The sequence below is a fragment of the Lichenostomus cassidix genome, chromosome 3 (genome assembly GCF_008360975.1).
Source record: "Lichenostomus cassidix isolate B80296 chromosome 3, HeHo_3.0, whole genome shotgun sequence".
Lineage (NCBI taxonomy): Eukaryota > Metazoa > Chordata > Aves > Passeriformes > Meliphagidae > Lichenostomus > Lichenostomus cassidix.
Window position 1 is genome coordinate 26,049,125 of NC_139483.1, and position 23,606 is coordinate 26,072,730.

At 39.2% G+C, this 23,606-nt stretch overlaps 1 protein-coding gene across 2 annotated transcripts in view; it reads left to right on the top strand.

Annotated features, from left to right (window-relative positions):
* The window catches only part of PRKCE (protein kinase C epsilon), a 285,443-nt gene that overhangs the window by 233,738 nt on the left and 28,099 nt on the right, over positions 1 to 23,606 (top strand). For both annotated transcript variants that reach the window (XM_085055006.1, XM_085055005.1), the window contains exon 12: positions 22,998 to 23,136. In XM_085055006.1, the coding sequence (XP_084911132.1) occupies positions 22,998 to 23,136 (139 nt within the window). The remainder of the gene's footprint in view (positions 1 to 22,997; positions 23,137 to 23,606) is intronic.

Below are 23,606 nucleotides of genomic sequence, written 5' to 3' on the forward strand. Positions count from 1 at the left end.
CCTGAGTTCACATATTTGCAGCTGGCCCAAGAGCTGTTCCCAGACTTGTCCAATTACCGGTGTGCTCATTGGAATTACATATATCTTCCTTATGTTTATCTTCTTTATGTTTATAGAGTTTATGTTGAAAATTAAGATGAACCTCACAATTTTTATGTATAAAGACATTCCTGTTACTGAATGTATCTTGTAGGATAGATAAATTTTAGGATAATTTTCAGTGTGGCTTTTTTAAAGGTATGATGTTACTGTTGTGTCAAAAACACTTCAACAGCTTAATAAAAATATTTACGTTATCCCTGCCACCTTCCCTCTCATCTGGCATTCAGCTATTCGGGTGCATGTCAGGCTGGGGCCTGATAATACAAGTAGAGTCAATCAGACACTAGAGAAATTTCAATCGCATTTTCTGGCACTTGTCCTTGTTTCTTATGCAATTGCAATTGCAACAGTTTGAAAAAATGTATCCAAGCTTCAGGAATTAAGGACTAGACTATGAATCTCATTTTGGTTTTGCCTGTGAGCTGGACTGGAGTTTGAACTTGATGATGGAAGGTTGTGGACTATGTTCAGTGTCACCTGCCCCTGGAGTCTGGTGTATTTAAAGTCAGTTATCATAAAATATTAGTATATATTATATCTCTGTAAAATGTATTAGTATATATTCTCATATAGGAATGATGCAACAAGCTGTGTGTTTTAAGAAACTGTCAGCTCTGTACTCTTCTCTTGTACTGACTTTCAAAATTCCTATGCCCTTTCTGCAGATATATGTAAACGTGGCATGTTCTTGTTTCACTTGCTGTTGTTGGGCTGAGGTCAGCAGTACCTGGGTGGCTGTCTCTGTGCTCAGTGTGAGAGTTCAGCTGAGGTGACACAAGTGGCCTGCTCTAGCCTGAAATACCTGCTATGAACTGTTGTCCCCACCAGGCAGGAAGGCCAGCACTAGAACAGGGTACTTCTTCACAATCATCAATGACACTGCCCCCAGTTCACACTTGATTTAGGAAATAACTATGTGAGCTGTTGCGTTGGTTTTGCTTGGCCCAGAAACATTGCTTCAGTAGTTGCATGTTGCTTGATCTCTCGCATCCTTCAGAATCATTCAAGCACTCTCTCTGAAACACAAAAGAAAGAAACTGAATGTACACCATTTCAGTTCACCTGAAATGATGAAAAATATCTTAACATGGAAATTAGTGTCGCCTGCTTTGGGTTGACTAATTGTTTTGTTTTCAAATGCGGGATCTGTGAGATGTTGCTTTCAAATCATGCATAGTCATGATGGAGTCCTTATTCATAACTATGAGTTATTATGCTCCTAAGCAATATGAAGAATAACCCAGCCTGTAACTTGCTGGAGCTTTCTGAGGCTCTCTGCACTCTGTAATTAATGTGTTGGTTGTGATGAAGGATTTATTAACACTGAATTGAGGCAAATGTGGATATAAATATGCTGATGCCAATCCTTGAGTACCTCCGGGCTTTTTCTGTACGCAACTACCCTAAGAACTTGTTTGAACACTAACTGAATTTTTCCCTAGATGATCATTTTCCCCAGCATTCCTGTTTATCAGGGCAGCACACACCAGTGTTTCAGAAAGAAGAACTACCTTAAATTAAAAGCACTTTCATTAGTATGTTTTTATGTGAAATAAGAATATTTATTTAGAAAGTCTGACTTCATTGGTGGTTGTATGATTCAGTACAATCTTGGCAGAGTAACGAGGAGTTATATTTACACTGATGAAAATGTTGCATGGTCAGTGGTTAACATGTTAAAAGTCATCATTCTCCCAAGTTACCTTACTGTGTTATTTCTGAATGGCAGCAGCCAAACAAAATTCCCCTCACCCCTATTTTTTTTTTAATGCAAAACTAGACATGGAGAATTTTGATTTAAACATGTAAAGGTCATCTTACTGCAACTCTGAATAGTAAAAGCTTAAATTGGTGCTGTAGCTATGGTCCATGAAAGAGGGTGAGACCTTGTACCCTCATCTGCCCTATTCACACCTAAGCAGAGGAATATACTGAATGCAAGCTCCTCTCCACTTAAACTGCCTGCTGCAGCAGTCTGCTACAGAGGAGTTACAGTTTGCTTCTGGCCCAAGTGAGCAACAAACTATTTCCACCACCTTCAGTAAAAATAGGAAGCAAGGAGTGAATTGTGCTGTAGCAGGTGTGTCTGGAGTCCCAGTGTCTGCAGGGACTGCTGCCCAGGCCACACCACCTGACCAGTGCTCCTGACCAGGGTTGCACCCTGGACTACATCCATGCTCTCTCTGCTCTGCCTGCTCTAGTTTCCAAAACTGAACATGAGCTCCAATGGGATTTTAGTCAGTGGCCTCCTGCCCTCTTTGCACTTTTTCTTGCTGGATATAGGCAGACCAGCAGTCATGAAATGCATAAATAAGCAGGATGTCTTCCCCTCAGGAAAAGGCAGTGGGCCGGGGTGGAGAGGAGCGGAGCTGAGGGAGATGAGAAGCAGGAAGGAGGGTTGGTTCCCAGGCTTCTAGCATTCGGACCGAGGGAGTCCACCCTGCCATCTGCCCAGCTTATGTATTGTGCTAAAGGCTCTGTCCTATAGGAGAGCATTTGACAAGGTTTCCAGCTGTGGAAGGATGAGTAAAGGCTGTGGGAATAGGATATGAACCACATGGTCTGCCAACAGTAGAATGCTTTCTAAATTTCTCCTGGGTTTGGAACATTAAAAAGTCCTTAGTTGGCTGTTGCGTGGGAGTTGGGTATGTGGGGGGCAGTGCTGGGCAGTTAATATTTAGAAGGATAGACCAGCACCATCGACCTTATTTGGGGAATGACAAGGTACTTCCAGGGGGCGTTCTTGGTAGAGAGGTCAGCATTGTTTTTTTGCTTTGTGTTTATTCGGCGCAAGATTTTCTTGTTTAATGGTGGTTTGTATAGTGCTGTATTGTGTAAATAAAGCTATGACCTTTACCTTCTGATAACAGTATAGGAGTGAGTTAAGTTAAATGAGAGTGGGCAGGGAGTGGGAATCTGCCAGGGTTAATGCCAAGTTTACATTCCTGTGAGGGCAGCCATGTTCCGGTGCCCTCAGTCGAAAGGGCGACAGTGCCTCTCAACAGATAATAGCAGTGAAATGTTACAGAACATATTTGTATTTATTTCTGGGTGAATGTCACTGATTTTAGATGATTGATGTTTGTGTCTTTATAACAGGAAGAAATGTGTGTTATCTCTCAGCGTTTGATAAGAAGATTTTAACTGAGAGAAACATATACAAAATAAAAATCCACTAGAGCTGCAGCACATGTGAAACTGAACTGTACTGATACAGGACAAACCCAAAAGTTTTCCTAAACTGCTGAGACACGGCGCTGTTTCTGCAGAATCACGTACACAAGTTTCAAACAAAATCATACTCTGCAAACAATTTTCTAACAAAAGAAAGAGAATGCTTTTTGTTTTACAGTGCATTAAAAATCTGAAGGTGCTTTCTACATGTAATTCTGCTGTTAATAGGCAAAAGTTAGGATTGAATTTTACTTCAACCATGTTTGTCTTCAAACAATGAAAAATATTTCTATAACCCAATTGCAGTGGTGTTGAAACTATGTCACATTAAGGGTGAGGCTTTGCCTTTTTGCATGCTGTTGAATACATCTGCCAAAGTTTTACAAGAATGCAGAGAACTGCACAGCCAACATGGTGCTGAGGTGATAAGCATTTCATGAAGATTCTATTGTGTTCTCAAGATGGTTCTCTCAAAACAGAATCACAGAATAATGGAACCATAGAATCATTTGGGTTGGAAGGGACCTTCAAGAGCATCTAGTTTTAATCCCCTGCTATGGGCTTAACACTGCAAAAGGTAGTGAAAAATGAGAATTTAGCCAATCCAAAAGCTGGCATAACTGGGTTATCACTGAATCCTTTGAAAACTAAAAAAATGTCTGTTTAGTTGATGACTTTTACTTAAATAGAAGAAAACAGAATATTGTTCATTAGGAGGTTAACTAAATAGGCCTAACAAACTAAAACAGAGCAAATACAGCCAGCATTTTGGAGAGTGTACCAAAGTCTCTACTGCTACCAGAATGAATAGGGGTAGTATTGCATATTAAATACCTTCAGAAGGACAGACAAGGTGCAGTCTAACCAAGGGAATCAGAAAGTGGAACAGGATGGCTCTGGTGGCCCTGAAGGTGCTGAAAATAAGCAGAAGGATGAGGGGCAACAAGGCCAGAGTGGCAGTAAATCACTTCTTGTGCCAGTGGTAATGCCTGCCCTTTCCTTGGCTGCCAGTGTGTCACAGAGCCTGAACAAGCAGCAGACACTGGGAGAAATAATCATAAGTAAGAGTCTTCATCATCTCAGCATTGAATACTTGTGGAGGAGGCGGATGTGGAGCAGGGCTAAGCAGGAATAGCGGTGATGCCAAGGCCAGGTTTACTGAGATGGGAGATAGTGTGTTTTCTGCACTTTTATATACACCCAGGGGTGGATGGCTCCAGGGACAGACAATTTACTTCCATCGCCAATTTGAATTTTGACCCTGACAAGACCACTTATAATGGGGATATTATATTTTAGATTTAAAATATTCTACAGTATAACCCAGCTTTTGAGAAGACAGTCTTATGAGAAGCCCAAGCAGTACTTCTCACAATGTACACACCTTGTGGGTCTTAATTTCTTGCCTCCTGCTTCTAGAATTTGTTTCCACTAGTCAGTTGTACAAACAGCAGACAGAAAGAGAGAACATAAATGTGAGAGGCCAGAAATAATGGTGGTATTGACATATGTATGCTTTTTCCTCTAGGCTTCAATTTCCTTCTCCTGATGTGTGGAAGACACAGAAAATGTCACTGTCAAATGCAAGCAGTACATGCAGCTTTGTGCATTTTTTTAATGTAGATTTGACAGTGGCAGTTGTAAAAGTGTTCTTCACAAGTTGTTCCAGTATTAGAGCATGTGCTTTCCCCTTCAAGGGAAGGGGAGGACTGGATGGATTCAACAGCAGATTGCCAGTATAGCAGCCAGTAAGGGTGCATCTTGGAATGAAACTGAGCAATACAGAAGCAGTACTATAAAAAAACTGAAGGAAGCTTGGTCACTAATAACCTGAACAGAGGAACTTCATATGTTCAAAACATGGAATAGAAAGGATAGAATTAAGTAGTCACAAATAAACATTATAGCACTTCACCAAGTATTTACTTGATTTATTATAGAGTTTCCAAGGGAGATCCTATGGTCTGTTAAGACCCATTTTTAAAAATGCCTAAATATATTCTAACACAAACAATGAGTCAGATGGAATTGCTATGGTCAGTTAAGTGGGTAATGGATATTTTAAAGCTTTCAAACGTCAATAAATCTGAAAGAGGTCTAAAGGAGTACTTGTAGAACGAAAATAATAGGCACTTAAGAAACTGCCTGAGTATGTATTTGCCTAAACTTAACTACCAGTGAGAGGACAGCGTTTATGGTACTTTGTACTGAGGATATAGAAGGCATAGCAAATGTCTGCCAGTTCATTTGCTGATAATCTGTAATGGGTCCAAAGGGGCCATAACTATTATAAAAAGGCTCTGATTGTCATTTATATGAAAGTCTTTAAATATCTGCTAGCATAAAAGGATCCTCAGATAGTGCATGAGGAAAGTAGACAGCAGCTCAGCGGCATATTCCTTGCACAAGGCTAAAGGCACTCCATTGCAAGCTTGTTGAAGCTGCCTCTGTTAAAGCCCTGGAAGCTAATTTCTGAGACACTGAGTGAGAAATGCCCCAAGCAGAGGGGAGAGAAATCCTTTTGACAACCCTAGGTTTTAGGCAGGTGCTCTTTTCACCTTTTTAAAATCCACAGAGGAAAAAGGAGGGGATATCTTTTCAGCTCCAGATCAGAGCTAGTGGTATTCTTGCACACAAAGTAGGACAGAAGTTTGGGGGTTCTGTGGATGTCCCCAGAGGAAGAGGATTTTGCCAGGATTTCTAAAACATCTGCGGATTGAGTAGTTGTTTTGTCCATGAGCAAGAGGGCTTGAGGAAATTTTGAAACAGCATCCTGGAAATTCTATGTGTGTTAATAATTACAAAACATTAACTGGTATTAGTAAGCTATAGCTTATAAAGCCAGAGATAATTCAATGACAAATGTGATATTACCTCTACAGACTTCTCTCCCCTGGCTCAGATACATGTGCTCTTAGTTAGGGCAAAACAATTGTCTGTATAAACCAAATCCAAGAGAGATTATATTAAAATCAAAAAACTGTGCCCATAAGACATATAATAATGGAGTTTATTTTTTATATACCTTATGTAATAGAATCCATTTAAAAAGCAGTCAAACACAGTTATGTTTGCCTAATTAATGCATCAGAATTATGGTAGTAGGAAAACAGTGGAAGGATTGATGTCTGGGGCTGATGGGCAATAAAGGGTGAAAGGGTGGAACTGTATCATTGCTAATGGAGTATTTTGTGTCATCATTTAATGAGTCTGAGTTGAGAATCACAGTGCCCCTTAATATTTTTTGCTACACTATGAAGTCTTAACACAATACTATAAATTGGCTACAGAGACTGTAAACTAATACCCATATTTGTCTCAGGGTTGGGCAATGCTGAGTTTAATTTATCATATATGTGTCTTACAGATATAGCACAGCTTCTGCAACTTATGTCCCATTCTGTTTGAAAAGTGTTTTGATAATCTTTCTCAGCGATTTGTTTGTTCATGCGTAGTTGGAATTCAAAATGTGATAATACATTATAAAAACACATTATGTGATTATGACATTACATATGTGTAGAGAAGCCACTATCTGCTGTATAAGATACTGGTTCTTTAAAAGTCATGACTCTTATTTACAGTAAAACCTCCTTCTGACAACAGAAGAAAAAAGCAATTTTACAGTGGAATTAAATTGTACTCAGTGTGCTCACTTCAAGGCTGTCAGAAGGATGCAAAGAGACTTTATTGTACATTTTAATTTAATTAAAATTTATGTATAAGCTGTATCATTAGGTTCCTTGCTAGTCTTTGCCCACATAACTATCTGTGGACTTTATGGGATAATTTCTGATCTTGTCAGATCATAGAGTTGGGTTAGCAGATCTTGGAAGAGGCTGATCATGCAGTAGATACAAAGATAATTCCTCAGGCCCCAAATAACATTTTTCATGTTGACAAAATTGTTCAAGAACAGTGCATGCTGACCAATAGTTAATATTGTTGTCCTACTGAAGTTAGTATTTACATGCAGTGACTACCCAGTAAGTACCAAATGTTAGAGATTAAAATCATATTTTAGCCTCCCAAATCTTTATTCAGAATTGCCTCTCTCTTGCATTTGGGCTGGACTGTTGGCTTCTCTTGGTAGCCTCTCTGTCTTCACAGATGAAGGTAAATTGCTGTAGCATTCTCCTCACCTTGATGTTGGTAAAAGTGAATGCACTGTGAATTTCCTAAGTCATGCCATGTTTTATTTCATGTGAGTAACCCATGAGTCATCTTTCCATTGCATCCATAATAATTAAAAACCATGGGGTGCCTTGTATAAGTAGATTTTAAGTGGTGACATTATGAGTTGGCATTACAGCCAAAGTAGCATTTCCAAGCTCGTGTTTTCGGGAGTAGCTGGGGGAAGGCTGCAGCAGCTTCTTTGGAAACAATGCTGGAGCTGAAACTTCCTGCACATGAAAAGATTGTCAAGAAATGTTTGTGCAACTTTCTGGCAGCGGTTGGGGCAAAAGTAATTTGATTTTGCTACACAATTGTAATTTTAAAGAAGTGTCTTACAAGATACAGTTCTCTGCATTAACATACATAGCCCTTTTTAATTACATATCAAGATTTGGATTTTGAACCATCAGTCTTTATGACCTTTGTCCAGAATCAGCATTAGGAGTTTATTTTATGCACAGAACAACATATAAGGGTGAGCAACTCCCATTTTTTCAGGCATCTTCTTCATAACTTATGGACAAATAATATTCTCCTTAATTTTGCCAGAATCCCTCCACTGCAGTGATCTTCCATCAAACATAATAGAAAATTGTTAACTCCACAGAATTTCGGAACAGACAAATCTATGTGTACAATAGAATGCTTTTAGAAGGTTAAAAGACAAAATAAATTTGACTCACAGTTTTTACTAGCGTTTCTGCAGAAATCTGTTAAACTGCTGTTGACTGCTGCTGTTTTGATCCCCAATAAATACAGCAGGGTTGGAAAAGGTTTTAAATTAAGAACCTATATACCCTTCCCAAGTTCAGACCACGTGATTGTTTAAAAACATGTTTAGGCATGTGAACTATGCTACTGAAATCAGAATAGAAGCAAAAAACATTGAAATCTTTCTTCTAGTGATTCCATATAAGTAAACATTTTGTTGGAAGCAACATTCTTGCTGTGTTACATAATTTCACTTATGCTATATAATTTATTTAGTCCTTTCTGTGTAATATTACAGGCATCACTCTGTGGAAATGCTTTCCATAAAAAGACCAAAGTGAGGTTGGAAAAAAATCAATGTCTGTACAAAAGTTCACTGCAGAGTTTTTCTTTTCTGAATAAGAAAGCATTTTTCTCCATGGAAACATGATATGGAGCTTAACAAGAGTCTACTTACTGCTGGGAGCTGTGTTTGTTCCCTGCTAAGGACACCCTTGGGAGCATAGAGAAGAGGATTCTAATAAATTTGTTTCTTTCATAAAAAGAAACATTGTATGTAAAAACCTTCAGCAGCCCTCCTCCTTTGCACTTTCTGGGCTTCATAAAGGTGCAGAGGGCATTGGCTAGTAAAGAAAAGTCACATGAAGTGTTGGCTCATGCTGGTGTGTTAATGGCTTTCTCAGGATATGCTCCCAGTCACCTGAGTTTCGCCATTTTTATTGTATGTCCTGTGCTGTGGTTGCCAGACTAAGATATTTTCTTCTCTTTTTTTTTAAACATCTTCTTTAAATTTTGCAGTGTGTATATATAGACTTTGTTCAAAGGAATGAAAGGAAAAGAAGACCAATTCAAGTTATAAAGTAGGTTCCCCACTTTGCAATGTTTTCAGTTTTCCCCTGAATCTAATAGTGGTTCTATCTATTCTAGATAGATAATAAGCATTATTGAGGATATACAAGATTTGTACTTTTACCAGCAGATGATAATACTTTAAGAGCTCTTCATCTTTTCTGTGCATTCTCATCTTGGAGTATGCTGATGGTCTGGTTCCTTCCCTGAGAAATGGTGATTTCTTTTCATTAGTTTTCTTTTAATAAACAATCTTATCAGAATTAACAAAAGAACCTGTATTAGCACTGAGTAGCCTTCATCATTTGCATCTATGTGCAGCAGGTAGATAATAAGGTTGCTCTCAGTCTTATTGCACTGTTCAGGCAGCCTGTTCTTCTCATTTAGGTAACAGAACTGGACCAAAGCACAAGGTTTTCCTCCTAGCTGCTGGGAATCACAGAATGATAGGATATTAGGTGGGAAGGGGACCTCAAGGATCATCTGATCCAAACTTTCTTGATAAAAGCACAGTCTAGATAAGATGGTCCAGCACCTTGCCCAGCTGAATCTTAAGAATGTCCAATGCTAAGGGATCCACCACTTCCCTGGGGGGACTATTTCAATGGCTGATTATTCCCATTGTGAAAATGTTTCCTCTTGTGTCTAATTGGAATCTCTCCAGGAGTAACATAGTAATATATGGTCTTTTTTTTCCATGTGATTTATTGTAAAAAGTGAATACCCAACTTTTTTGTTTCTTTTAAATATTGGAACATGCTGATGAGGTCTCCTCCGAGCCTTTTCTTCTGAAGGCTGAAAAACCCAGTTATCTCATTCTTTCATCATATGGTAGGATTTTCAGTCTTTTCATCATCTTTTTGGTGGTGCCCTAGTTGATGCAACCCAGTGTCCTGTTGGCTTTCTTTGCTGCAGAAGCACACTGTTCACTCACGTTGAGCTTTTTGTCCACCAGGACCTCCATATCTCTTTCCACAGAGCCGCTCCCCTGCTAAGTACATACCAGTTTATGCTCCACTCCTGGATTACATTTCCTCAGGTGCAAGACCTTACACTTGTCTTTGTTGAACTTTGTAATGTTAGCCTCACTATTCCAGCCTATCCAGGTCTTCCTGCAGGGTGGTTCTCCTTCCAGTGTGTGGTGGTTCTCTTTCCATCCAACCAGAGTGGTTCTCTTTCCGCTTCCCCACTCAGTTAGGTATTGACATCAATCTTTGTCAGGGTACACTTGATCCCATAATGCAGATAACTTGTGAAAATATTAAACAGCCTTGAGACCAGTATTGATCCCTGAGGGACCCCACTTGTGACAAGTTGCCAGTTCCAAAAGGAACTGTTTACCACCACTCTGGGTGTGTCCTGCCAGCCAGTTCCCCACCAGCCTCACAGACTCATCTAGACTGTATCACATCAGTTTTTCTAGAAGGAAGCTGTGGGAAACCATATTCAAAGCCTTGCAGAAATGCACACTTGCAACATCCACCATTCACTCCACATCAATGGAGCAGATTACTCTGTCATAGAATGCAGTCAGGTTTGTCACACATAATCTCCCTTTGGCTAATCCGTTATGGCTTTGCCCAATCATGTGCTTCATCTGACTTGTGATAGCCCTCAGGAGGATTTGTTCCATAACTTTCCCAGGACCTGAAGTTAAGACTGACGAGCCTGTAATTTTCTGGATCCTCTTTTTACAAAGCAGGTCCCTTCTTGTAGATGGAGTTGGCATTAGATTTCTTCCAGTCTTCTGGGTTCTCCATGACTTCTCAAAGATTATGGAGAGCAGCCTTGTGGCAATGTCAGCCAACTCCATTAACACCCTTGGGTGGATATTGACAGGGCCCAGTGATTTGTTGGGGTCAAGCTCCTGTAATATTTAACACACCAACTCCTCCTTCACCGGTGGTGGATGGGGTGTTTTCATCAACATGGATTCTTATTCCCAAGACCAGGTGCCCAACTGTGCTGGTGAAGACAGAGGTGAAGGAAGTGCTGGGAAATGCTGCATTTTCAGCATTGTTGACAATTAATTAACCTCTCCGGTTTGACAGTAGGACAGTTTTTAGCTTCTATTTCTGCTTGGTGTTTAGGTACCCGATGAGCCCTTTCTTGTGTTTTTTGACATCTCTGTCCAGTTTCAGCTCAGTCTGAGCTTTTGCTTTTCTCACTCCATCTCTGCACATTCTGACAATGCCCTTGTATTTCTCAATGGATATTCATCTGCTTTTCCATCTCTGGTACACTTCTCTTTTTGTTTTTGAGCAGACCCAGAAGCTCACAGTTAAGCCAAGGGAAATCTCTTGCTCTGCCAACTTTCCCTACCTTTAGAGGGATGAAGTGGTTGCATTTCCAGGAGAGCATGCTTAGAAACATTCTAGCTTGTTCGTTTATCATCCATGGAAGCTTCCCATGGAATCCCTCTTAACTGACCTCTGAGCAAACTGAATTTTGCTATTCTAAAATCTGAGACCTTTGTCTCAGTACTAAGCTTCAGCATGCTCAGCCAGATCCCAAAGTCCAACAGTATGGTGATCACTGCAGCCAAGGCTATCACTGAGATATTACAAAGCAGGTTTTCTTGGTTTGCAAGTAGCAAGTGCAGCAGTGCCTCATTCCTGGTTGGCACATCTAATGTTTGTACGAGGAAGCAGTTCTCTGCGCATTCCAGGAACGTGATGGATGATAGGTGAGCCGCTGTATTGTTTTTCCAAGTGTCTGGGTAGTTGAAGTGATCCATGAGAGGTTCTGCTGACCCTAAGCTTGCTTTAAATAACACAAATATTGCTTTTTTTGGCCTTATTGTCTTGATTTGGAGGTTGGTAGCAGGTACCTACTCTATGATCCCTCTTGGAGACAACCATTTTGATCTTCCCCCAAAGGAACTCAATAGGGCTTCCACAGTCACCATAGCTGACTTCTATACCTTCAAGCTTCTCCTTAACATAGAGCACGACACCTCCTCCTTTTCTCTCCTGCCTGTCTTATGCGACAGCCTGTAGCCATCCATCATGGTCCTCCAGCCATGTGAGTTGTCCCATCATGTTTCAGTTATTCCTATGGTATAACTTTCTAACTGGGCACAGAGCTCCAGTTCCTTGTGTTTGTTCCCCAGGCTGTGTGCATTGATATATATACATTTGAGATGGTTGGTGGGTCTTTGGTTTCTCATCTTGGAAGGCAGCTAAGGAATGTTTGTCCCTGCTTTGGTTGGTCTTGCTCATTCCCCACGTGGTTGCAATGGCATGAGTATTGCCACTTTGGGCCCCACTTGCTAAGTCCTTCAGTTTAAAGCCCACCTCACCACCATGGCCAGCCTGCTACCAAAGATTCCCTTGCCTCTTCTAGACAGGTGGATCTCATCCCTCCCTGACAGGCTTAGAGTCATTGAAGAATGTCTGATTGTCATAAAAGCCAAAACCCTCATGACTACACCAGCCATAAAGCCAGTTGATTTGCATTATGCATCTATTTTTGGCTATATCTTTTTCTCTGAGTGGTAAAGGAGAAGAAAAGATAACTTGTACACCAATACTTTTTGCTTGCCCTCTCAGGATTCTGTAGTCTTCCCTAACTGTGGCCCAGGTTCCAGCCTGTGGTGTCATTTCTGCCCACATGAAAAAGGAGCAGTGTATTGTGTATTCCTGACCAGCTGTGGCACGCTCTTGGCAACATCCCGTACCTTAGCTCCTGGAAGGCAGCATGCCTCCAGTGACTGCTGGCAGGCTGGCAGATGGGTTCCCCAGTGCCCCTTAACAAAGAGTGAGCCTCTGTGAGTACTTGTCTTTATTTTCACAGTATCCACTATCCCATGTGCTGCTGGTAGAGTTTCTCCTTGCAGACCTTGCTCCTTGTGGGTGTCTGCAGCTGTCAAAGCTTCATTTGTGTTTTTGATGAAAATGCTGGGGGGTGGGGAATGAAGCAGAGTCCTGCTTTTAGGTGTCACCAGGGTCCCAAGTGCCTCATTTTCTGTGGTGTCCACCACAGAAACCACCTACCTATCTGCCATCTCATCACCTCTAATGCTGCAAAGCGTTTTAATTGTTTTCTGGCACTCCTGATGCAACAGATCATCAGCCTGTGCTCATCTTTGACAGGTCACCTTTTCTCCAGGAGAAAGGTCTAGGCTCTTGTTGCAACCTACCATCTATATTGAAGTCTCTTTCCTTACTAGTTCTTGTGGCTGGAAGCATCAGAAGCTTTCTCTGTGGAATTGCTGGGTTTAGCATGGCCTGGTTTTCCCTTCTTCAATCAATCAATGATATGCTTGGTTCTGGTCATTTCCAAGGCAGTTGTTGATAGTTGTATTACAGTAACAAGGAACATGTAATCTGGCATTCATGGAAGGTAAAGATTATTTCTCTCCAAAAATAATAGGGTCAGAGCACAGGACAGAGGGCTATATACCTTAAAATAATCTGCATTTGGTATGACAGCAGAACAACATTATACAACATTAGATCAAATTCACCTATGCTATCACAGCTTTGACTTTCATTTAATAGTAAATTCAGAATTTACATTTGATCTCTATAGTCGCCGTGGTAGAAATGATAGGCTTCCAGCAAAGGAAGTTTTTTCCTCAGTATTGTGATTGGGAATGAAAACCCATCTCCCCTGTTGTACTCACATCATATTAAAATAATAATGGTCTTGTTACGCAGTGTGAGGTTGATTGACCTTTAGGCTAGGGGAAGTGTAAGGCTAACAAGTTAAATGCCATTGAAAACAACAGTCTAAATCATAAATTCAAACTGAGCTGGTTTATGTATCTGTGATTTAAGGAAAAAATTTGGAGATGTCGGATAAGATCCAGAGCCAAACAAGCAAAAGAGAGAGACTAAAATACTCAAGTTTAGTTGATTAAAGATATTCTGATCCTGTTTTTCTCTGGTGTCTTGACCTTACTAAAGTTCACTTGGTATGTAATGGAAAAAACAACTAGGCTTGATAGCAAAATACAGGAAATGCCTTCAATCGTGCCTGATTACAGTAGCAGCTTTTCTTCTGGTTTGTTGGGGTTTCTTTTCAGAATATTCTCTCTGTGTGCCTGAAACAATGTAGAATAATAATGCTTTGGAGCCCTTTATTTGGTGTGTCAAAGCAGAGCAATTAGATGTCTGGCCTTTTGATGGATATGCATGTGGGAGTTTTTGCACAGGAGAGTTCCATGTGACCTAAATGAAAAAGAATTAAGAATTATTAGAGGCCATAACTTAAAAGCCTAGCAAATTGTGTGTGTGGCAATTCCGTCATGACTAAGAAGACAAATGCAGGTCTTTTTTGGAAATCTGCCCTTCTGACTTTCACCTACAAAAATGGAAGTTCTACAACTAACTTGAATGAAATTTCTATCTGGAATAAAGGAAGCCAGGAAGCAGCTTATACTGAATGTCCACAAAGACTCAGATTCGTCTCACCTAATTCTAGGAACACAACTGAAGCTCTCAAGTCAGAACCTGCTTCTCCTGGAGTACATTTACAGTCAGTGGAGAAGGATAGACTGCTTTAGGGAGCTGTGCAGCCCACATGTTGTGTGTATCATCTGCTTAAACATATCTGTGGAGATGGCCATGGAGAGAGCCTGGGGCAAACCATGGTACCTCAATTAACCTCCAAAGACTGGTGGCATAAATCTGGTCATTATCCTGGAAAATACAGGATAGAAAATTAAAACCAGACCAAAATGTTTCAGAGTTATAGTTACATTCATGTTTAAGGAAAATTTTGAAAATTTATTGAATTTGGGTTGATTACAATATACCTTTTAATTCTGTCTTTTCTGATAACTGTATAAGATAAAAGATCCTTTTTGTGGGTTAAGTCATAAAGACTCATTGCTGAAATAGCTAAATGAGAACTGCTTCTGAAATGCACAATGCTACCTAGATAGGCATGCATTTCTTGGCTCTATGTTTTTCTATTCTGTGCAAGAGAGCTTCACTCAAAAGTTGGAAGGAGAAGAAAGAATTTCAGTCTTTTTGGTTAGACACAGAAAGTGTATGCCTCTTTTCTTTCTGCTTGCATGATTTGTATTCCATTGCTGTTCAAATGATAATGATTTTGTCATCCTACCTACTAAGGTCACTGAGAAAAGAAAAAAAAAGCGAAAAGCAACATTGCTTTCGGTTTCCAAAGAAAAACTTTTGAGCAGATCCAAACTTCATTAGGGTGTCTACTGATGAATTTGCTTTCTAAGGTTCTGGTAACATTTTTTCAGAATTGAGTTTTCAGAACTTGATCTGACAAGCTTTCCTAGCTTCACAGCATCCTTTCACTGTCTTTCATCAAGTGGTTTTATAGCAAATAATGATTAAGTATTGTTTTCTTTAAAAGGATTATAGACATACATAGTAGGCACTTTTAGTTTGCACTCCACCTAACCTATTGTTACAATACACAGTCTTATTTTTATGTTATTTGAGATACAAAAATAAGAACATGAAGCATTGAACCTCACAGAGTAGAATACCGCAGTTTGAGTCAGTCCTTGGCTAAGCGTGGGGACCTCTGTTTTTTTCAGTGAGATCACCAAGGTGTTAGTGAGGACAAGGTTTATCACATTACATATTTAGCAATGACTTAACACATGGGCTTCATAGCAGAGGCTGAAACAGTAAATATCATAGCAGTAATATAGATTTCACCCCATCATTCCCACCCTGAATATGCAGAGCCAGTTAAGAATTTTCAGCTAAAGTTTTCAAGGAAAATTAAGAAAACTATGGTTTTAACCAGCGTAGAGAGAGTGAAAAAGAAGGAAGAAAATCCCTGAGGGAACTGCTGGTAGCCTTAGTATCAGGACACTCAGCGGGGTTGTGGGGGAGCAGGACCTGCAGGGAGCTCAGCCCCATGCAGAGCCCGTCCCTGGCTGGAGCACCAGACTGGGCACTGTTTACCCTGCTTTCACAAAAAGCTCTGAACAGCTTGTGTTTTCACCGAGAGTGAAACATAAATGGTTGTAAAACCTCAAGAAGCCTTACAAAGTGAGAAAATAATTTTCTATCTAGTTTAGCTGCAAGTTTCTGAGGCAGATTGTTTGTCCTATACAATAGACCTAATATGAAGCCAGGTCCATTTGTGACAGTTCTTATTTGGTACAAAAAATCCAGGCCTGTGGGCCATGGGAAGGGAGAGTTGCCACTGGCATCCTACAGAAACCTTGTCTAAATCAAGTCTTTGGCAGTAGGCTAAGTCAAGAGGCAGCATTGTAGTGCTATATCGCATTCCTATCTCAAACCCATGGAAAAATTGTTGCATTCCCAGGTGTGGGAGTCACGAAGGATGAGGTTTATAAAGTAACATGATGTGAATACATAAAGCAACCTTCTCTTGAAAGAGAAGTAGAGACCGCTCCCTTCTGTGCTTGGCCAATTTCAGAGAATGTTTTATATAATGCATATTTGAACTTGTACATATTTCACGTAGGTTCACAAATAAAAATGTGAAAATAATAAGAAAGGAAAAGTCATACAAAGGAAAGCTGTTAAGTACGGTATATTTATTTGCCTGCACATTATTTAAAGGAAACCCAGCATAATAAGATAAGCAGATCAGGCACAGTAATGTCCTAAGCTGCTACCGACAATTGTAATAAAGTTATGGTCAAAGCCAGTAGAAAGCCATATAAAGAAATTATTTTAAAGAAAATGTTTTTCTGCCATTGTAAAAGTCATTGGTTTTCTTAAGCTGCTGGAAATGAATATTAGGCCTTTGTTCAATATGTCATTAAGGCATCAGTAAACAGGGCCATGGAATACATAGGGCCTTCTTTTCCATTTTGGGTCCTTGCTGACCTGAAAGGTTCCTCAATGGTAGGCACTGCTGGAGAGGTGATGTTATACATCTGCAGGCCTTGCTTTGCCTTGTAACAACAAGGGCTTACAGAGCCATACAGTGATCATATGTTTATCTCCCTCTGATGTCTTTGTTGGGTAGACAGCAAACTGCCTTTTGCTACATCCCTCCTCCCATCTCTGCCACCCCTTAGTCCACAAATCATTTGTGCAAATGGCAGGATGGTGGATGGTGTGTTATATAAGGAAAGTAGAAGTGTGTTTTTTAAAGTAAACATGCCTGACAAGAGACTGTCATTATGGTCACATTAAAAGGCAACATTTCCCATTTATGTCTAGCCTGCTATCTGAACTATCACTGTTTTCTTCAGTGAAAATGAATTATAGTATCTCTGGCTTTATTTGAAACCAAGTATGTCATAGTAATTATCTGCCATTAGCAATTATATCCACTGACACACATCAGAATAAGGTGGAGTCACTTTATTCCAAACCTGACACTGGAAAGTAGCAGTTTTCAAATCTGCACAGCAGATTTTTCTGTGTATTACTGAGTACAGCTCCATTGTTTGTGTTATATATTCCCTTTATTCTTTGATGATATCAAGTAATGTAACAGTGACAAAAAATGTATATCATAAATACAGCAATTACTTTATGGATTAACATAAAAACAAAGCAGAGAAATTCCAAGACTCAGACAATCACAGGCAAAACTGAGATATCCTACAACAACAAAAGCAGCAGAACCATCTCTTTCTCACTGTTAGCCTCACTCAGGTATCCCCCTACTTCCTCCCTGCTAACACAAACTGCTCTACTGTCATAAATTCACTCACAAGCATGAACAGTCCAGTGTGTGTCCTATTTTTTACTCAATAGATAAGGGAGGTCACTGGTGGAACCTGATACCCAACAACACTGCAATTATTGCCTGTTTCTGCTCAGTAACCTCAGACAGTATGGGCTTCTTCTTTCCCATAGAGGTTTTCAAATGGGAAAAAATTATTATTATTAGTTTGTGTTTTCTTAGTAGGTGTGGTTTGAATTTTCCCATTTATCTCTGACCTGTTGCAGGGGGGAAAAACAGCCTTGCTGATGGGTTGTGACTAAAATAATTAGAGCAGCAAAAGAATCCACTCTTGAAGTACAGTCCTCTCCTATATCTGTCCTGTTCTGTTTATGTATTGAAACTGAGATTAAGGTGGTGAGATCTAATCACTAAAGAAGTTAACATCTAAACTTTAAAATAGTTTACTTTTCTTTTTGCTTTCTGACTAGTTCCATAAATAATTTCATCTTGCTTAGAATTGCAACCTAATACAATAATAATCAGTATTTTGAGTACAACAAAGATTAAATTTGTGCTGGGTATCTGAGAGACCTGATGTAGGTGAGCATCTTTGTCTCAAAAGCAATTTGAATACCACTGAATAAGTGAGAAAGTAATTCTAGGAATGTAGAAGGCTTATCTTAATTAAACAGACAAAGAATTCATCTTGTTGAAATTTCTAATTGATATAATGAGCATATTGCCTTCAGTTATGAATTTCGAGAACACTAATAACTAGAGAATATTTCTGATGGTTTTCCATGGTTTTGGAGGAAGTTTCCCTTTTACCTTCTGTAGTTTCTTGTGTGAACAGCTTGTCTATTTAAAGCCTGCAGAGAGGATGTGATTTTCCCATGCAGGGGAACAATGGCAGTGATTTCAAATACACTATTGAGAGCACTTATTGCAGTTGAAAGTCACCAAAAAAGTGGTTGTTCAGTAGTTCTGTACTTTACAGTTGTATTGCTTTTAGCTCTTTCTTAATGCTGATATTCTACAGATATTTAGTAAGGTACAATCCTTCATCTAACTTTCCCCCTATAGGGAAATATTCTTGTTTCCAATGTTGTTTTTTGTAGATAATAATTATTATGCTTCATTCTGTGAAATGTTGCTCAATCAACAGTCAGAGTAGAAGTAATAAAGTGGCCACTGTAAAGTGCTTGTTTGCCAGCTTGTGATCATATTTCTCAGCTGCTTGATCTTGTTCTTCAAATATGTATTTATTTAGTCACTGCTGTTTACCATGTTGAAAGGCTACTGTTAGTAATTGGCTGACTTTCTGATTTTACTGGTTGAAACCCATCTTGATTGTTTAACTGCCTTACTTTCAACAAGAAAATTGTGTGTTATCTAAATGACACTTGTGCCACACAATGCCACACACACAATATGCTTATCTCTCTGGCTACTGCTGGGATTCAGACTTTAAGAGCTCAGTCCTGTGAAATACTCATCCACTGAGCCTTTGGAGGAAGCCAAGGCACTCAGTGTCCCATGGCATTTGTGTGTGGTGGAAGGAATGAGTGTTACGGAAGTTTTCTCACAGGTTACCTGTAGTCAGCCTGCTTTTCTGTTCCAACTTGCACAAACCTAACTAATAATCCTGATTCTTTCTTGAGATCCTGCCTGCCAGTCATTCCAGCTTTGGAGGTGATTGTAATGCTGGCAGGTATGCAGAAATAGAGACCAAGGCTTAAATTTCTGTTTAAACCTTTCTGGGAACAAAAAAAATACAAAAAAAACCCCAACAAAAACAAAGAAAAAAAAACCCAACAACAACAACAAAAAAACCAACAAAAAAAGCCCAGAAAACAACCATGCAATGAATGCTCAAGTCAACTGAAGGGACTCTACAAAGCATTGTGGAAAAAAAAAAAAGAGAGAGAGAAACAGTTTAATGTAGCATTGCTGCATTCAAGCAATCTGACCATTCTTCTGGCTTTGGTGGTTAGATTTTTTGCAGTTACATGTAATTAATTACTCAGGTTGTAGGAACTCATTTTGTCAGACAGAGATAACTTTCTCAGTTGCTACAAAGGGAAGCAAAATGAGAAAAAGAAGAATTTAATAGACCTTTGTCAAAATTTAATAGATGTTTGTCATTGAGCTATCTGACACTGCATTATTTAGTATGCTCTGATTCAGAGATAGACAACTGGTACTAAGTCCAGGAAACAAAAAAAAGATAGAATGGATCAGAATGGAACAATCTGTACAGACTATTATTTTACATTCCAGATATGGCTGTGTGCTTTACTTTTGGAGGAGTGGGAGAGCTGGCTGATTCTTAGAACAGTTCTGGGGAAATACGGGTCTAAATGCTAAAGTTTTAATTTTTTTAGGTGAGGCTGCAGCTCTGGAAATACAAGCTTCCCTGACAACTCTTTTTCTGTTACTTTTTCACTTGTTTCCTTTTCTCTGTATATCTTGGTTGTTGGGGATTCTTTTCTTATGAGGTGTTAAGTTGCACATTATCTATTCCTACTCTCATATTTATTTTGTTAGCTAAGATTTCTTTTTCCAAAGTTGCAGAATTAGAGGGATTTGGTGAGGTTTCTTGGTTTTGGGAGTTTTTTTGTGTTTTTTTTTTTAATCTGGCAACTGTAAATTGACAATGATTTTCAGTGCAAGCACTTCTATGGACTAAGATAATCTTGTGGGCTAGCTATGAATTTGCCACTTTGGCAGACTCCCAGCTTACCTTTTAACCTCCCATATGTACTTTGATGGGAGTCATTCTGCTGTTGTTTTAGCCTCTTCCAAATTTCTTTTGAAACTCTGGTGCACTTTGTGATAACACAAACCTACTGGTATTACATTTCATTATTGCGTGAGTAATTAAGCTGATGTCCTCAGTGCCTTCAATAGAGTTTTGAAGAGGCTTATAGGCTTTGCTGCACTGTTATGGCTTGATGAAGGGGTCCCAGATGTTTTTCTTCTGTCAAGTAAGATTATAGTTTGGCAAATAGTAAAAAAGCTAAATTGACTTGTGCCTCTACAGATAGGCTTAAAATTTCATTGTCAGTCTTCCCAGGTAGTCAGAATTTAATAATTAGACTCTTCCTGGTTTTCTCTTGGCTCAGTTTGTTTATTCTGTTTTTCCACTGTCAAGTTAAATTTTTGTTGCTAATATCTGTGTCTTATACAAAACCTTAAGGAAATAAAGAGAACGGTGAGTATCTTGTCCTTATCCATTATGTGGTGCCTTATGGTTAGTACTTTATTTCTGCTGAGGTTTCTCTTAACTTAGGAGTTTCCTGGATTATTGACTATATCTCCATTCAAGTCTATGGCTACCCTATGGGCGGCATTAAATGAAGCTTAAATGATTTTGGGTCCTAACAGCTCCGGTATGTCACCTGCCTGCACGGGGAAGTCCTACAGTCAGAGTTAAGATATCATTTAAGAGTCTTCTCAGAAACACTTAATACTCCAAATAAAGGTGGATCCATTTTTCTAAGCAGCCTCTTGAATTTCTTCATAATTATATGTATTATGACCTCCTTTCTAACAGTCTCTTGTGATGGTGGCTGAAAGTGGTTCCAAGATTACATCAAATATAATTATACTTTGATTTATCTGAACATCTTGACTTTTTGAAATATGGTTTGTATTCTTCCTTAGTTAAGGAACACCCAAAATAACACTGCACTTGGAAGGTTAAAAGCTCCAGCTACGAGCTTGTTTCTTTCTTCCATCGACAAGAGCCTTACCATGTTGTACTTGGTCCTGTTCTATTTGATGTTGCTCTAGTCCTGTTTCAATGCAGGTCTTCTGATTGTAACACTTGTAATTCACTGAAGGAGCTGTTTGGGGAAGGCACATGATTTTTGAAACGGGGAGCTTTATTTTGTTTATTTGACTTCTTGGTGGGGGGACAGACCTGTTGATATCTGTTTGCCCTGGCATTATGTTGGACAGTTCTTGCAAATCACTTTCCAGAGGTAGGAAGAGGTGGTTCCTTGAGGGGTTAAATGGATATATGTATGGAGTTATGTTGCAGCCAGCTGGATTGTTTAGGATCTCCTGAAATGAATGACCTTAAGGAATGATCATATATGTAGTCTGCTCCAAGGGGCCTCACATGGGTGACCACTGAGAACCTGCAAGAGCAGTATAGCTGATCCAGAAATAGCAAAGTGAGATGTGGGTATATTGCTTGCAACAAACATTTCTACAGCCAGTGTATACTTCAGCTACATAAACCATATCTGATAAAGCTAGTTCATGTAGGAGACAGTGGTTTTACTGTTACTGAGGTAAATATGACTTTGTTGTGCCACATCAGACTTCTTTTACATGCACAAATCACTTTGTAACATGTACACAGCACAACTTATCTCTCTATGCACAGTAAGTCCTCCAGTGCTTCCAAGTGTCTGATTCACTGCAGCTCTACAGTATGTTTGTGTTACTATTTCTACATTATGAAGTTTTTAATTGGGGAGAGGGGGATTCATGCATATGAGAGGTCTTTTATGCACTGACTTTCCAGATCCTTTTGTAATTAAGTCTAAGGCAAGTGGCAGGTAAGTTATATGGTACCTAGCACCTATTGTGTTGGAACATACAATAACCATCAATGGTATATTTAGAAAATATGCAGAGGGCAAGACAGGAAAGGTGGATATCCTTTTCTCAACCTTTTTTTGACCTGACCCAATTTAATAAGCAGACAATTATGTGGTTTTGACACAAAGACATTTGTACAACAAGTGATCAGAAATAGATGCTTAGACATGTTGTTTAACAATGAATGCAAAGTATTCCTATGAAGTTATTCTTGAGCAGGTTTAAGCTGCAGAAAATAGTGCTCCCAAAGATGGCAATGCTGTTTTTCATCCCTCTCATTGCAATCTGAACTTTGAATTGATAGTATACATTAAGAATCAAATTCAAAATATTCCAAGTTCAAAAGTACCTATTAACTGAACCCATATGATAGAGTATGGATAAGTTGGTACTCCTTGCTTAGTGCTAATGCAAAAAAGAGAGAACAACTTCACTGACCTATTTCACATTGTCAGAGTGCTAGATTTGTAGCAAACAAGAAAATGAGATCTTTCCCAAATGTTTCTGATGCTGTCTTGAATACATGAAAGCTGTGCTTTCATGCAGCTAAAGAGAGTAAAAGCCTGGTCTTGCAAAATGCTTGTAATTTCCTGCTTATTTATTTTATTGCCTTTAACTAGGTCTATTTAGTGACTGCTACCAACTTTTCATGCACACGTGTGAAGGACAGTTTCTCAGCAGAGTTTGTGAAACCATTTATTTGTGAAATTCTCTAATTTGTTATGAAATCCAAGAGTATATGATCAAAATTTGAATTGATTTGATCTGTGCCCTTTATATTTCAGGGACCTGAAACTGGACAATATTCTTCTGGATGCAGAAGGCCACTGTAAACTGGCTGACTTTGGGATGTGCAAAGAAGGGATTCTGAATGGAGTGACCACCACGACGTTTTGTGGCACACCTGACTATATAGCTCCAGAGGTATTTTTTGCTCTGCACTAAGAGCACAGATATTATCATTTATCACACTGTTACATGTGCAATTTTAGACATTCTTTACATGTAGGTGAAAGTGGAAATTAAGATGCAGACTGGACTCTGCTGCAGTTGTGCTTAGGTAATCTTACAAAAATTAGTTCACTGCTCACAAGAATTGTTCCTTGATTATAAGAGTGGCAAGGCATGGTTTTTCTATTATTTGTTTCCTAAAATTAAAAGTGTTCTTCTCCATTTGCTCATTTCTGACTCAGCACCATCATGATGATTTTTAGCAACCCTAAAGGTACTACATGCAACTGAGTATTGCTATCTTAGTAGTCTTTAATAGTTATAAAAATGTTTTTATTTTTTAGTGAGATTTAGAAGGACATGTCCATACAGAGGAATGTTTGGTGTTATTTTGTCTACAGTCTTTGTGGGAATATAATTTTTTTTTCCTGTCTTTAAAATAT